General features: G+C 36.8%; 1 protein-coding gene across 1 annotated transcript; it reads right to left on the bottom strand.

Moving 5' to 3' along the window:
- Nucleotides 1–9493: 9493 nt before the first annotated feature.
- LOC113896276 (olfactory receptor 2T3-like) lies at nt 9494–10465 on the bottom strand. The gene has a single exon (XM_027548512.1). The coding sequence runs from the start codon at nt 10463–10465 to the stop codon at nt 9494–9496; it is 972 nt and encodes a 323-aa protein (XP_027404313.1).
- Nucleotides 10466–12041: the final 1576 nt, after the last annotated feature.

Here is a 12041-nt window from a genome sequence, read left to right as displayed (position 1 = left end):
CAACTGGTAAAAAAAAATCTGCCTGCAATGTAGGAGACCCCAGCTCAATTCCTGGGTCAGGAAGATCGGCTGGAGAATGGATAGGCTAACCTCTCCAATATTCTTGGGCTTCCCTTGTGGCTCAGCTGGTAAAGAATCCACCTGCAATGCAGGAGACCTGAGTTTGATCCCGGGGTTGGGATGATCCCCTGGAGATGGGAAAGTCTACCCACTCCAGTATTCTGGCCTGGAGAATTCCTTCGACTGTATAGTCTGTGGGGTTGCAAAGAGTCGGACATGACTGAGAGACTTTACTTTCATTCTCACACAGAGTACATCATGTGAAATGCTGGGCTGGATGAAGCACAAGCTGGAATCAAGATTGCTGGGAGAAATATCAATAACCTCAGATATGCAGATGACACCACCTTTATGGCAGAAAGCTAAGAAAAACTAAAGAGTCTCTTGATGAAAGTCAAAGAAGAGAGTGAAAAATTTGCCTTAAAACTCAACATTCAGAAGACTAAGATCATGGCATCTGGTCCCATCACTTCATGTCAAATAGATGGGGGAAAAATGGAACCACTGACAGGCTTTCTTTTCTGGGTTCCAAAATCACTGCAGATGGTGACTGCAGCCATGAAATTAAAAGACACTTGCTCCTTGGAAGAAAAGCTATGACCAACCTAGACAGCACATTAAAAAGCAGAGACAACACTTTATTAACAAAGGTATATCTTGTCAGTACCAGTATGGTTTTTCCAGTAGTCATATATGGGTATGAGAGTTGGACTATAAAGAAAGCTGAGTGCAGAAGAATTGATGTTTTTGAACTGTGGTGTTGGAGAAGACTCTTGAGACTCCCTTGGATTGCAAGGAGATCCAACCAGTCCATCCTAAAGGATATCAGTCCTGAATATTCATTGGAAGTTCAATATTCATTGAAGTTGACACTCCAATACTCTGGCCACCTGATGCGAAGAACTGATTTTTTGGGAAAGACCCTGATGCTGGGAAAGATTGAAGGCAGGAGGAGAAGAGGATGACAGAGAATGAGATGGTTGGATGGCATCACCGATTCAATGGACATGAGTTTGAGTAAACTCCAGGAGTTGGTGATGGACAGGGAAGTCTGGCGTGCTCATTCCGTGGAGCTACAAAGAGTCAGACACAACTGAGTGACTGAACTGAACTGGGAGTGCAAAAATGAGGTTTATCTATCTTAAAATCCTAACTGCCCTTTGCATAGTGCAGAGAAATTTGAGGTAAAAAAAAAAAAAATTAAATCTCAATTACAGGAGAAAAACTATTAAAAATTCCAACATATGGAGGCTGAACAACACGCTGCTGAATAACCAACAAATCACAGAAGAAATCAAAAAGAAATCAAAATTTGCATAGAAACGAATGAAAATGAAAACACAACAACCCAAAACCTGTGGGACACTGTAAAAGCAGTCCTAAGGGGAAAGTTCATAGCAATACAGGCATACCTCAAGAAACAAGAAAAAAGTCAAATAAATAACCTAACTCTACACCTAAAGCAACTAGAAAAGGAAGAAATGAAGAACCCCAGGGTTAATAAAGGAAAGAAATCTTAAAAATTAGGGCAGAAATAAATGCAAAAGAAACAAAAGAGACCATAGCAAAAATCAACAAAGCCAAAAGCTGGTTCTTTGAAAGGATAAATAAAATTGACAAACCATTAGCCAGACTCATCAAGAAACAAAGGGAGAAAAATCAAATCAATAAAATTAGAAATGAAAATGGAGAGATCACAACAGACAACACAGAAATACAAAGGATCATAAGATACTACTATCAGCAATTATATGCCAATAAAATGGACAACGTGGAAGAAATGGACAAATTCTTAGAAAACTACAACTTTCTAAGACTGGACCAGGAAGAAATAGACAATCTTAACAGACACATCACAAGCATGGAAATTGAAACTGTAATCAGAAAACTTCCAGCAAAAAAAGCCCAGGTCCAGACAGCTTCACAGCTGAATTCTACCGAAAATTTAGAGAAGAGCTAACACGTATCCTACTCAAACTCTTCCAGAAAATTGCAGAGGAAGGTAAACTTCCAAACTCATTCTATGAGGCCACCATCACCCTAATACCAAAACCTGACAAAGATCCCACAAAAAAAAGAAAACTACAGGCCAATATCACTGATGAACATAAATGCAAAAATCCTTAACAAAATTCTAGCAATCAGAATCCAACAACACATTAAAAAGATCATACACCATGACCAAGTGGGCTTTATCCCAGGGATGCAAGGATTCTTCAATATCCACAAATCAATCAATGTAATACACCACATTAACAAATTGAAAAATAAAAACCATATGATTATCTCAATAGATGCAGAGAAAGCCTTTGACAAAATTCAACATCCATTTATGATAAAAACTCTCCAGAAAGCAGGAATAGAAGGAACATACCTCAACATAATAAAAGCTATATATGACAAACCCACAGCAAACATTATCCTCAATGGTGAAAAATTGAAAGCATTTCCTCTAAAGCCAGGAACAAGACAAGGGTGCCCACTTTCAACACAGTTTTGGAAGTTTTGGCCACAGCAATCAGAGCAGAAAAAGAAATAAAAGGAATCCAAATTGGAAAAGAAGAAGTAAAACTCTCACTGTTTGTAGATGACATGATCCTTTACATAGAAAACCCTAAAGCCTCCACCAGAAAATTACTAGAGCTAATCAATGAACATAGTAAAGCTGCAGGATATAAAATCAACACACAGAAATCCCTTGCATTCCTATACACTAATAATGAGCAACTGGAAAGAGAAATTAAGGAAACAATTCCATTCACCATTGCAATGAAAAGAATAAAATACTTAGGAATATATCTACCTAAAGAAACTAAAGACCTATATATAGAAAACTATAAAACACTGGTGAAAGAAATCAAAGAGGACACTAGTAGATGGAGAAATATACCATGTTCATGGATTGGAAGAATCAATATAGTGAAAATGAGTATACTACCCAAAGCAATTTACAGATTCAATGCAATCCCTATCAAGCTACCAACGGTATTCTTCACAGAACTAGAACAAATAATTTCACAATTTGTATGGAAATACAAAAAACCTCAAATAGCCAAAGTAATCTTGAGAAAGAAGAATGGAACTGGAGGAATCAACCTGCCTGACTTCAGGCTCTACTATAAAGCCACAGTCATCAAGACAGTATGGTACTGGCACAAAGACAGAAATATAGATCAATGGAACAAAACTGAAAGCCCAGAGATAAATCCATGCACCTATGGACACCTTATCTTTGACAAAGGAGGCAAGAATATACAATGGATTAAAGACAATCTCTTTAACAAGTGGTGCTGGGAAATCTGGTCAACCACTTGTAAAAGAATGAAACTAGAACACTTTCTAACACCATACACAAAAATAAACTCAAAATAGATTAAAGATCTAAACACAAGACCAGAAACTATAAAACTCCTAGAGGAGAACATAGGCAAGACACTCTCCAACATACATCACAGCAGGATCCTCTATGACCCACCTCCCAGAATACTGGAAATAAAAGCAAAAATAAACAAATGGGACCTAATTAAACTTAAAAGCTTCTGCACAATAAAGGAAACTATAAGCAAGGTGAAAAGACAGCCTTCAGAATGGGAGAAAATAATAGCAAATGAAGCAACTGACAAACAACTAATCTCAAACATATACAAGCAACTCCTACAGCTCAATTCCAGAAAAATAAATGACCCAATCAAAAAATGGGCCAAAGAACTAAACAGACATTTCTCCAAAGAAGACATACAGATGGCTAACAAACACATGAAAAGATGCTCAGCATCACTCATTATCAGAGAAATGCAAATCAAAACCACTATGAGGTACCATTTCATGCCAGTCAGAATGGCTGTGATCCAAAGGTCTACAAGTAATAAATGCCGGAGAGGGTGTGGAGAAAAGGGAACCCTCTTACACTGTTGGTGGGAATGCAAACTAGTACAGCCACTATGGAGAACAGTGTGGAAATTCCTTTAAAAACTGGAAACAGAACTGCCTTATGACCCAGCAATCCCACTGCTGGGCATACACACTGAGGAAACCAGAACTGAAAGAGACACTTGTACCCCAGTGTTCATCGCAGCACTGTTTATAATAGCCAGGACATGGAAGTAACCTAGATGTCCATCATCCGATGAATGGATAAGAAAACTGTGGTACATATACACAATGGAGTATTACTCAGCCATTAAAAAGAATACATTTGAATCAGTTCTAATGAGGTGGATGAAACTGGAGCCTATTATACAGAGTGAAGTAAGCCAGAAGGAAAAACACCAATACAGTATACTAACACATATATATGGAATTTAGAAAGATGGTAACAATAACCCTGTATACAAGACAGCAAAAGAGACACTTATGTATAGAACAGTCTTTTGAACTCTGTGGGAGAGGGAGAGGGTGGGATGATTTGGGAGAATGGCATTGAAACATGTATAATACCATATATGAAATGAGTCACCAGTCCAGGTTCAATGCACGATACTGGATGCTTGGGGCTGGTGCACTGGGACGACCCTGAGGGATGGTATGGGGAGGGAGGAGGGAGGAGGGTTCAGGATGTGGAACACATGTATACCTGTGGTGGATTCATTTTGATATATGGCAAAACCAATACAATATTGTAAAGTTAAAAAATTAAATTAAAACAAACAAAAAAAATGAGATAAGGTATTTCACACAAAGTAAACCAGAAGAAAGTTGGTTCATTGGACAAATTAGGGAAAATTCATTAATAAATACAAAGAAAGTCTCTTAAACATAATAAAATGTATGATAGCCTGTTAAAATGTTTTATAAACCTAATAAAATATCCCTAAAACACATCAACTGGAGAAGGCTTTGACAACCCCCTCAAGTATTCTTGCCGGGGAAATCCCAAGGACAGAGGAGCCCAGTTAGCACCAGTTCATGGGGTTGCAGAGTCAGACTCAACTTAGTGACTAAACACAAAGAAAATATATCAAACAAAACAAAAAACTACAGAGAGAACAAAGTAGCAGCAGGGGGATTATAACACATTCCCTTCTCTATGATAGACAGAAGAAATAGATAAAAATTAATAAAATTTGAACATCAGAATTCCGAATGAACACATGAGAAACATTACATTCAATGACAGAAGAAAATATAGAATTTCCACAAAAAAATGATCAAACAAGGCCCATAATATAAGGTGTAAAACACTTCAGAAGATTAAATCTCTGTACTCAGAGTTTGAATTCAGAATGCATTAAAACATAAATAAGAATGTCTCACGTGTTTGTAGATGATAAAATATTATTTTAAATAATATTTGGGCCAAATAAAATATTCACATATCAGCCCTATAGGATACTTCAAAGGCACCAAGTAAAAGGAAATTTAGAGGCTTAAATATGTATGTTAGACTATTTTTTTTATTCAATGACTTAAACTTCCTTTTAAAAATATCATATAGCATTGTACATGATATTTTTTAAAAGGAAGTTTAAGTCATTGAATAAAAAAAAAAAATAGTCTAACAAACATGTATATTATCATATGTGAAATAGATCGTCAGTCCACATTCAATGCATGAGACAGGGTGCTCAGGGCTAATGCACTGGGATGACCCTGAGGGATGGGATGGGGAGGGATGTGGGAGGGAGGGTCAGGATGGGGAACACATATACACCCATGGCTGATTCATGTGATTGTATGGCAAAAAACACCACAATATTGTAAAGTAATTAGCCTCCAACTAAAATAAATTTTTTAAAAAACTAAAAAAAGAAAATATGTCATATAATGGCAAATGTAAACCAAAGAGAGTAAAAGAAACAAAACATACAATAAGGCACATCAATAAACTAAATGACAGTTCTTCAAAAAGACAAACAATACTGATAAACTTCTGCTGAAAATGATCAAGAAATAAAAGAGAAACCACAAACAATCATAAACTATTATCAGCAGTGTAAACAAGGACATCACTAGGGGAGCCAGAAAATCACATGATACTTACTGATTCTGTGAACTGTTTATTGATTATGGGATATAAGAATTCATACCACCAGGGCACATATACAAAAACAGCAGCATTGTTCATAACTGCTAAAAAAATGAAGACAATATATGTATTCATCAGCACAAGAGTGTGTGATTAAAGTATAGTCAGAAAATTCTATTTTATACAACACAGATAATGAATAAATCCATGATTCAACAACATGGATTAATTTTTTAAAACATAATAACAAGAGATTCTAAGAGAAAGGCAAAAATACAAGCAACATGATTAATCCATATGTAAACCAAACCAAGTGACATTGTTAGATGTACAAAAACAGGTAATAAATCTGTGAATAAAAACAATAAAATAATTTTTAAATAAAATTCAAAATAATGACTACCTGGCAAGCAGGAGCTGGTCTTGAATAAATAGTTTGAGAGCTTCCAGGCACCAGAGTAATTCTCATTCTAGGTTTGGGGGATGGGCCCTGGATGATTCATTTGCAAACATTCCATAAGAGGCATCCTTAAAGTCTTTACATGCTTTTCAATACTATTTTTCTCATTAAAATTTTGTTATAGAAATTATGCAATAGATTGGAAGTATATAGAAGGCTAGAGATTAGGATGGTTTGCTTTATTCTTTGATAACAAATATTGTTCAATTAGTTCAATTAGATGGAATTGTTAAAAAGAAGAAAAGCTGGGGAAAATTTTTAGGAAGACCTTTCAGAAATCTTTCAGATGGTTGTTTATGTAAGTAAGGTATCCCCATACCTCACCCTTGAGGATGGACAACCCCTTTCTCTTAAGTATGCCTGTCTCTATCCTTGCCCTCCTCCAATCTCCAGTTACTCTAATTTTAGAATAAATATTGTAAACATAATGTTTATTAATATACTTAATAAATATTTAATTTTATATAAATTAATAGTATATGAACATAATTATTGTGCATAATTTACCCTGCATTTAGAGTAATCAAAAATTGAATGATAAAAATTTTGTATATGTTATGTGTATATGATATTCAAATAATATGCATATAATATGTAAAATACGTGTTCTTACAGTTTCCATGTTCATGCCACTTTACATGCATATTCAATTTGATATTTACAGCTTTCTGAAATTTCCACTGCTTCATTTATACTCATATTTCCTTACAAGCATTTCCTCTTTGGTTTTTTTTTTATCTTTTTTTTAAATTTTTTTTTATTATTTTTATTTTACTTTACAATATTGTATTGGTTTTGCCATACATCAACATGCATCCGCCATGGGTGCACACATGTTCCCCATCCTGAACCCCCCTCCCTCATCCTTCCCCATACCATCCCTCTGGGTCATCCCAGTGCACCAGCACCAGCCCCAAGCATTTCCTCTTTGAAGCGTTCCTTTGTCTCTTTACAAATATATAATCTTTATTTTGGGATCACTGTTCAAATCTGGTGTTCCCTACTAGATGCTGCAGGGCTCTCATAGTTTTTATGACTGGGATCCCAAGTCTGCACAGCTCTCTTCTCTACTAGGAAATAAACCCCTAGATATAAGGGCTTGCATTCTGGCCACTGCTTTGTCCCTCACAAACTTCAGAGTATCTGTAACATTGCAAGTTATCTATAAAGGTTTAATAAATGATTAAATAAACCAAGAGCTTAGGAAGATTTTCAAAAAGTTTAATTAGCAGAATGACACTGATATTAAATGAAAGAACATTGGATAAATACTAGATTTGTGATAAAAAGATAAAATAAATGTTTTACAAGATGGTTTTATGGGTTAACCAAGTACTTACATTGACCTTTCTAACAGAAAGATTTTAAAAGGCCAGCAATACTGTTCTTTAATTCAACATCAGCTCACGAGCTTTTCTCATGTGACAGAATCTACACTGGCTCCTTCATGCTCATGAAGAAGCAGGGCCAGGGCTCTGACATACAGAGTCAGAGCCAGGGGTAAAGCCACGTTCATCCAGTCATACCTAAGAGGGGACAACAGACCCTTGAAGGGAGTGAGCCCTGGACTGAACAAGTGAATTAAATTCAGTTCATATTCAAAGTACCATGGTGATGTTCTGTTGCTAGTTCTATTAGTGGTAGAGAAATCAAGATAGTGGGATGGGAGGGAGTAATTTGATATTAAAGCTGCTGTGTAGCAAGCTAGGATTTAGCTGGAGGTCTCCTTGATCCTACACACTCTCTCACAGCTCCACCACTTGAAGGCAAATAAAAAGAGTAGAAAATTCAGAGGTGGGAATAGAAATCACAGTTTGCAACAGGTGTTAGGGACTGCCTGTGCATATTACCTCTGTATTTGTCAAGGAACTTGAATAGCAAATTTTGCTTTCCCCATCTCAAAAGTGATTATAAGGCAACTGTTAGGGCTTGGGCAAGTTCACAAATGCCACATAGCTCTTGAGAACTAAAGAGGCAGATTCTGAACTAACTTCAAGACTAATTCTTTTTCACTTGATTACATCTAATCACAACAGTCCCCCTATTTGTGGGTAAATTCAAAATCAATATTTCAGTTTTTCTTTGCACTTTGTGTTCCTGGATGACAAATACATAAATCAAACACTCATTTAAAACAAAAACCAAACTGATTGGAAAGATAATATCTAAGACTTATCTAATGATATTGTTAATAATAAGATTAAAATTGTTTAATTGCTAGTGTCAGTTTGGGCAGTTTTGCTTCTTTTATTTATGTAATCACAGCAGTTTCTAAAACTAAAATTTTACCTACCTCTAGATAAAGCTCTCACTTTTTAGATACAGGTTCTTTCCCCTCATTGGTGGAGTTATTTCCATGTTCAGACAAATTCCTTATGTAACACTATAGGAATAATCATAAACGAATAGCAAAAGCATTGAGTTGACATGCCATGTAAAGAATTGACATGCAGCAGGTATGGGGTATGAGAATACCCAATGTCTAACATTTGATAGCAAGATAAAGGTTCTGTTCCAAGTGGTGGTACCTCAACAATTGAGAATCCAAGTCTCCTTCTTGTACGTTAATCAGAGGAAATGTACTTTTTCCTAATTTCACATATTCCCAAAACACTAGACACTTGTATCATTTTGTTCATGAATATAGAAGTTCCTGAAGACTTCATAGTAATTCACTTTTACTGCTATTGTTCAAAATCAAGTCTCATACTAAAATGATTGATAAACTTGGGATGTGAGATGAGATAGAGGGCATTATGTGTAGTTTTCTTTATGTCAGTGTTGACATAAAGGATAAAAGGACTCATATATAAAAGGACCATAAGAATGTTACATTTAATGTGATAAATTAGGATGAATAAACAGGATGGAGGAGAAATGTCACAGGCATAGGAAAGAAGAAAGACATGACTAGACTTAGTTTGGGGGACCCTGTAAACAGCAGACAAATGAAAGCAGAAAAAAGGAAAGGAGGGATAATATAAAAGTTGAAAGAGTCGTGGTCATTCCTAGACTTTCCCCTTTACAACTTTCTCTAGGCTCAGTCCTAATTGCATCCTGCTCCTCAGAGCACCTGTGACATCTTTATTGTGGAAGCTGTAAATGATGGGGTTCAGCACAGGGGTGATGATGGTATAAAAGGCTGACACCATCATGTCCTGCTCAGCTGTGTGGTAGGAATCGGGAAGCATGTAGGTGTAGATGGTGGCACCAAAGAAGAGTAACACTACAGTCATGTGTGAGGAGCAGGTGGCAAAAGCCTTCCTGTGGCCCTTGGCTGAATTAATCCTGTGGATGAGGTGCAGGATGAGGGCATATGAGCTTGAGATAACCACAATGGGGATGAGGAGCATGAGAATACAACATAGGTACATGAGCATTTTATAGAGGGAGATGTCATAGCAGGAGAGCTTCAGCAATGCAGGAGCCTCACAGAAGAAACTCAGGATTTTTCTGGAATGACAAAAGGGGAAGCTCATGGCTATGGGTGTGAGCAACAAACCATCCACCATTCCTAGGAACCAGCATCCAGACACCAGGCATTCACAGACCCTCTGGTTCATCAGCAGAGCATAATGGAGAGGTCTGCAAATAGCAGCATATCTGTCATAGGCCATGGCGGACAAGAGAAAAGTCTCAGCTCCAGCAAGCGTCAGATAGAAGAACATCTGGATCCCACAACCTGAGGGAGAGATTGTATGATCTCCTGTCACCTGGCCCAGGAGCATCTTGGGCACAGTCACAGATATGTACATGAGGTCCATGAGGGAGAGCTGGCTGATGAAGAAGTACATGGGGGTGTGCAGGCGGGGCTCCATGTGGACGAGGATGATGAGGAGGGCGTTCCCAGCTAGGGCCATCAGGAAGAAGATGAAGGTCGCAGTGTAGAGGAGGAGGGCATGTTTGGTTTCACCAAAGAGCCCCACAAGGATGAAATCACTTGACGTTTGATTCTGTGAAGTTTGACTCCCTGAGTACATGGATACAGTTCTCACTGAAGAAGGAAGAGCCATCACTTTTAAAAATTTCATATGCACATACTTTTTAAGATTTTTCCAAAAAAGTACTTAAAACTATTTTTTTTTTAACATGAGATTGTACTGATGTAAAGTCAAATGTTCAAATTTCTGAAAGGCCAGGTTGCACTTTGGCCACAAGTTTTGAGGAGATTATGAAACGGACCTGGGGAGGTGACAACTATACCAACAGACAAGTTGCTTACACTCTGTAAATTACTTACTTTTCCCCCAAATTGAGAATATAAAAGGACTCATCTCATAAGATGATTAGAAAACTAGAGTAGAAAACACACAATAAGTTTTAACACAATATGAATGTAGAGTGAAATCATTCACTAAAGCTTCCACTCCACTTTTGGACACAGTAGACCATCCAGGACTCAGAAACTGAAGTCAAAGCTGGTGCTAATGTCAATGTTAATATTGTTAATTGTACTAATATAAGTAAAGTTTACTGAAATTTGAAATATCATTAAATATTTTTCTCTCATGTTTCAATTAATTCCACTTCCCTCACTAAACATTTCAATTTACTCAACTGTTTCTTGCACAATGAAGCTCCATAAAGCAGAACCACCATGGGTATCAGAGCAGAGACTGCTCAGCCTGTCTGTGGAGAGCAGCTCTAGGTGAAGACCTCATGCAGGACAGAAAGCAAGAGGGGATCAGTCTTATACAATATGGGAGCCAGAAGATGTACAGATTTGGTGCAGGACAGAAGGGTACTCAGTGTGCGGACCTTGTACAGAGCAAAGAGGGCCATCAGGATACAGAGCCGATAAAGGGCAGGAGTCCAGGAATGTCCTGCTTGGTCCCCTTCAAAGCCCCAAGATAACATCTAAGGCATTTAATATATTAAGAGTCATTTAGACAAATGATTTTTACAGGAATTTTTTTAAAAAGTAACATACGTCCTGACTAGCAATTATTTTAGTTTAGAATGAATTGAATAACATTTTTTTCTCATGCCATTTATTCTCCCAAAACAGTGTCTAAAATATTAGATATTTCATGCACAGTGAATGAGTGAGTGATAGGAGTTAATGAGATTGGATGGAGTAGCTGGTTTACTGACACACAAAGCTGCAACCCAATCTTGATCCCTCCAGTCCTGTATCTCAGTTTTCATAGGAAACTAATAAAATTCTCTTGTCTATAAATTATCAGTTTTGTTCAACAACAGCTTTGCCTGAATGTTTCAGTTTTCAACTTTCTGAATTATACTTAACCTAATTATCCTATACTTATTTAAGTTAGGGATAGAGTTCTAGATTATGGAAAGTTCAGGTGCTCAGTGAAAGACTTTTTATCAGTCTCAGGGTTAGAGAAATTTGCACACCAGTTTAGAGAAATTTGTAGGGAAAAGTTCACATAATATCTGAAATACATGGATAAGTAAAATGTAATGTAGTGAACTTAGAGCAAAATTTAGAGTTTAGAACTTAGAGCAAAAATAAATAAATAAATAAAAGTGTGTGACTTCAGGAAATCTAAAGTCAGAATTACATTAAGGATAGCAACAGAAATCAGATGTCTT

This window comes from Bos indicus x Bos taurus, chromosome 7 (genome assembly GCF_003369695.1).
Source record: "Bos indicus x Bos taurus breed Angus x Brahman F1 hybrid chromosome 7, Bos_hybrid_MaternalHap_v2.0, whole genome shotgun sequence".
Classification (NCBI taxonomy): domain Eukaryota; kingdom Metazoa; phylum Chordata; class Mammalia; order Artiodactyla; family Bovidae; genus Bos; species Bos indicus x Bos taurus.
The sequence above is the reverse complement of the archived record's forward strand: the minus strand, read 5'-3'. Positions and strand labels throughout refer to the sequence as shown.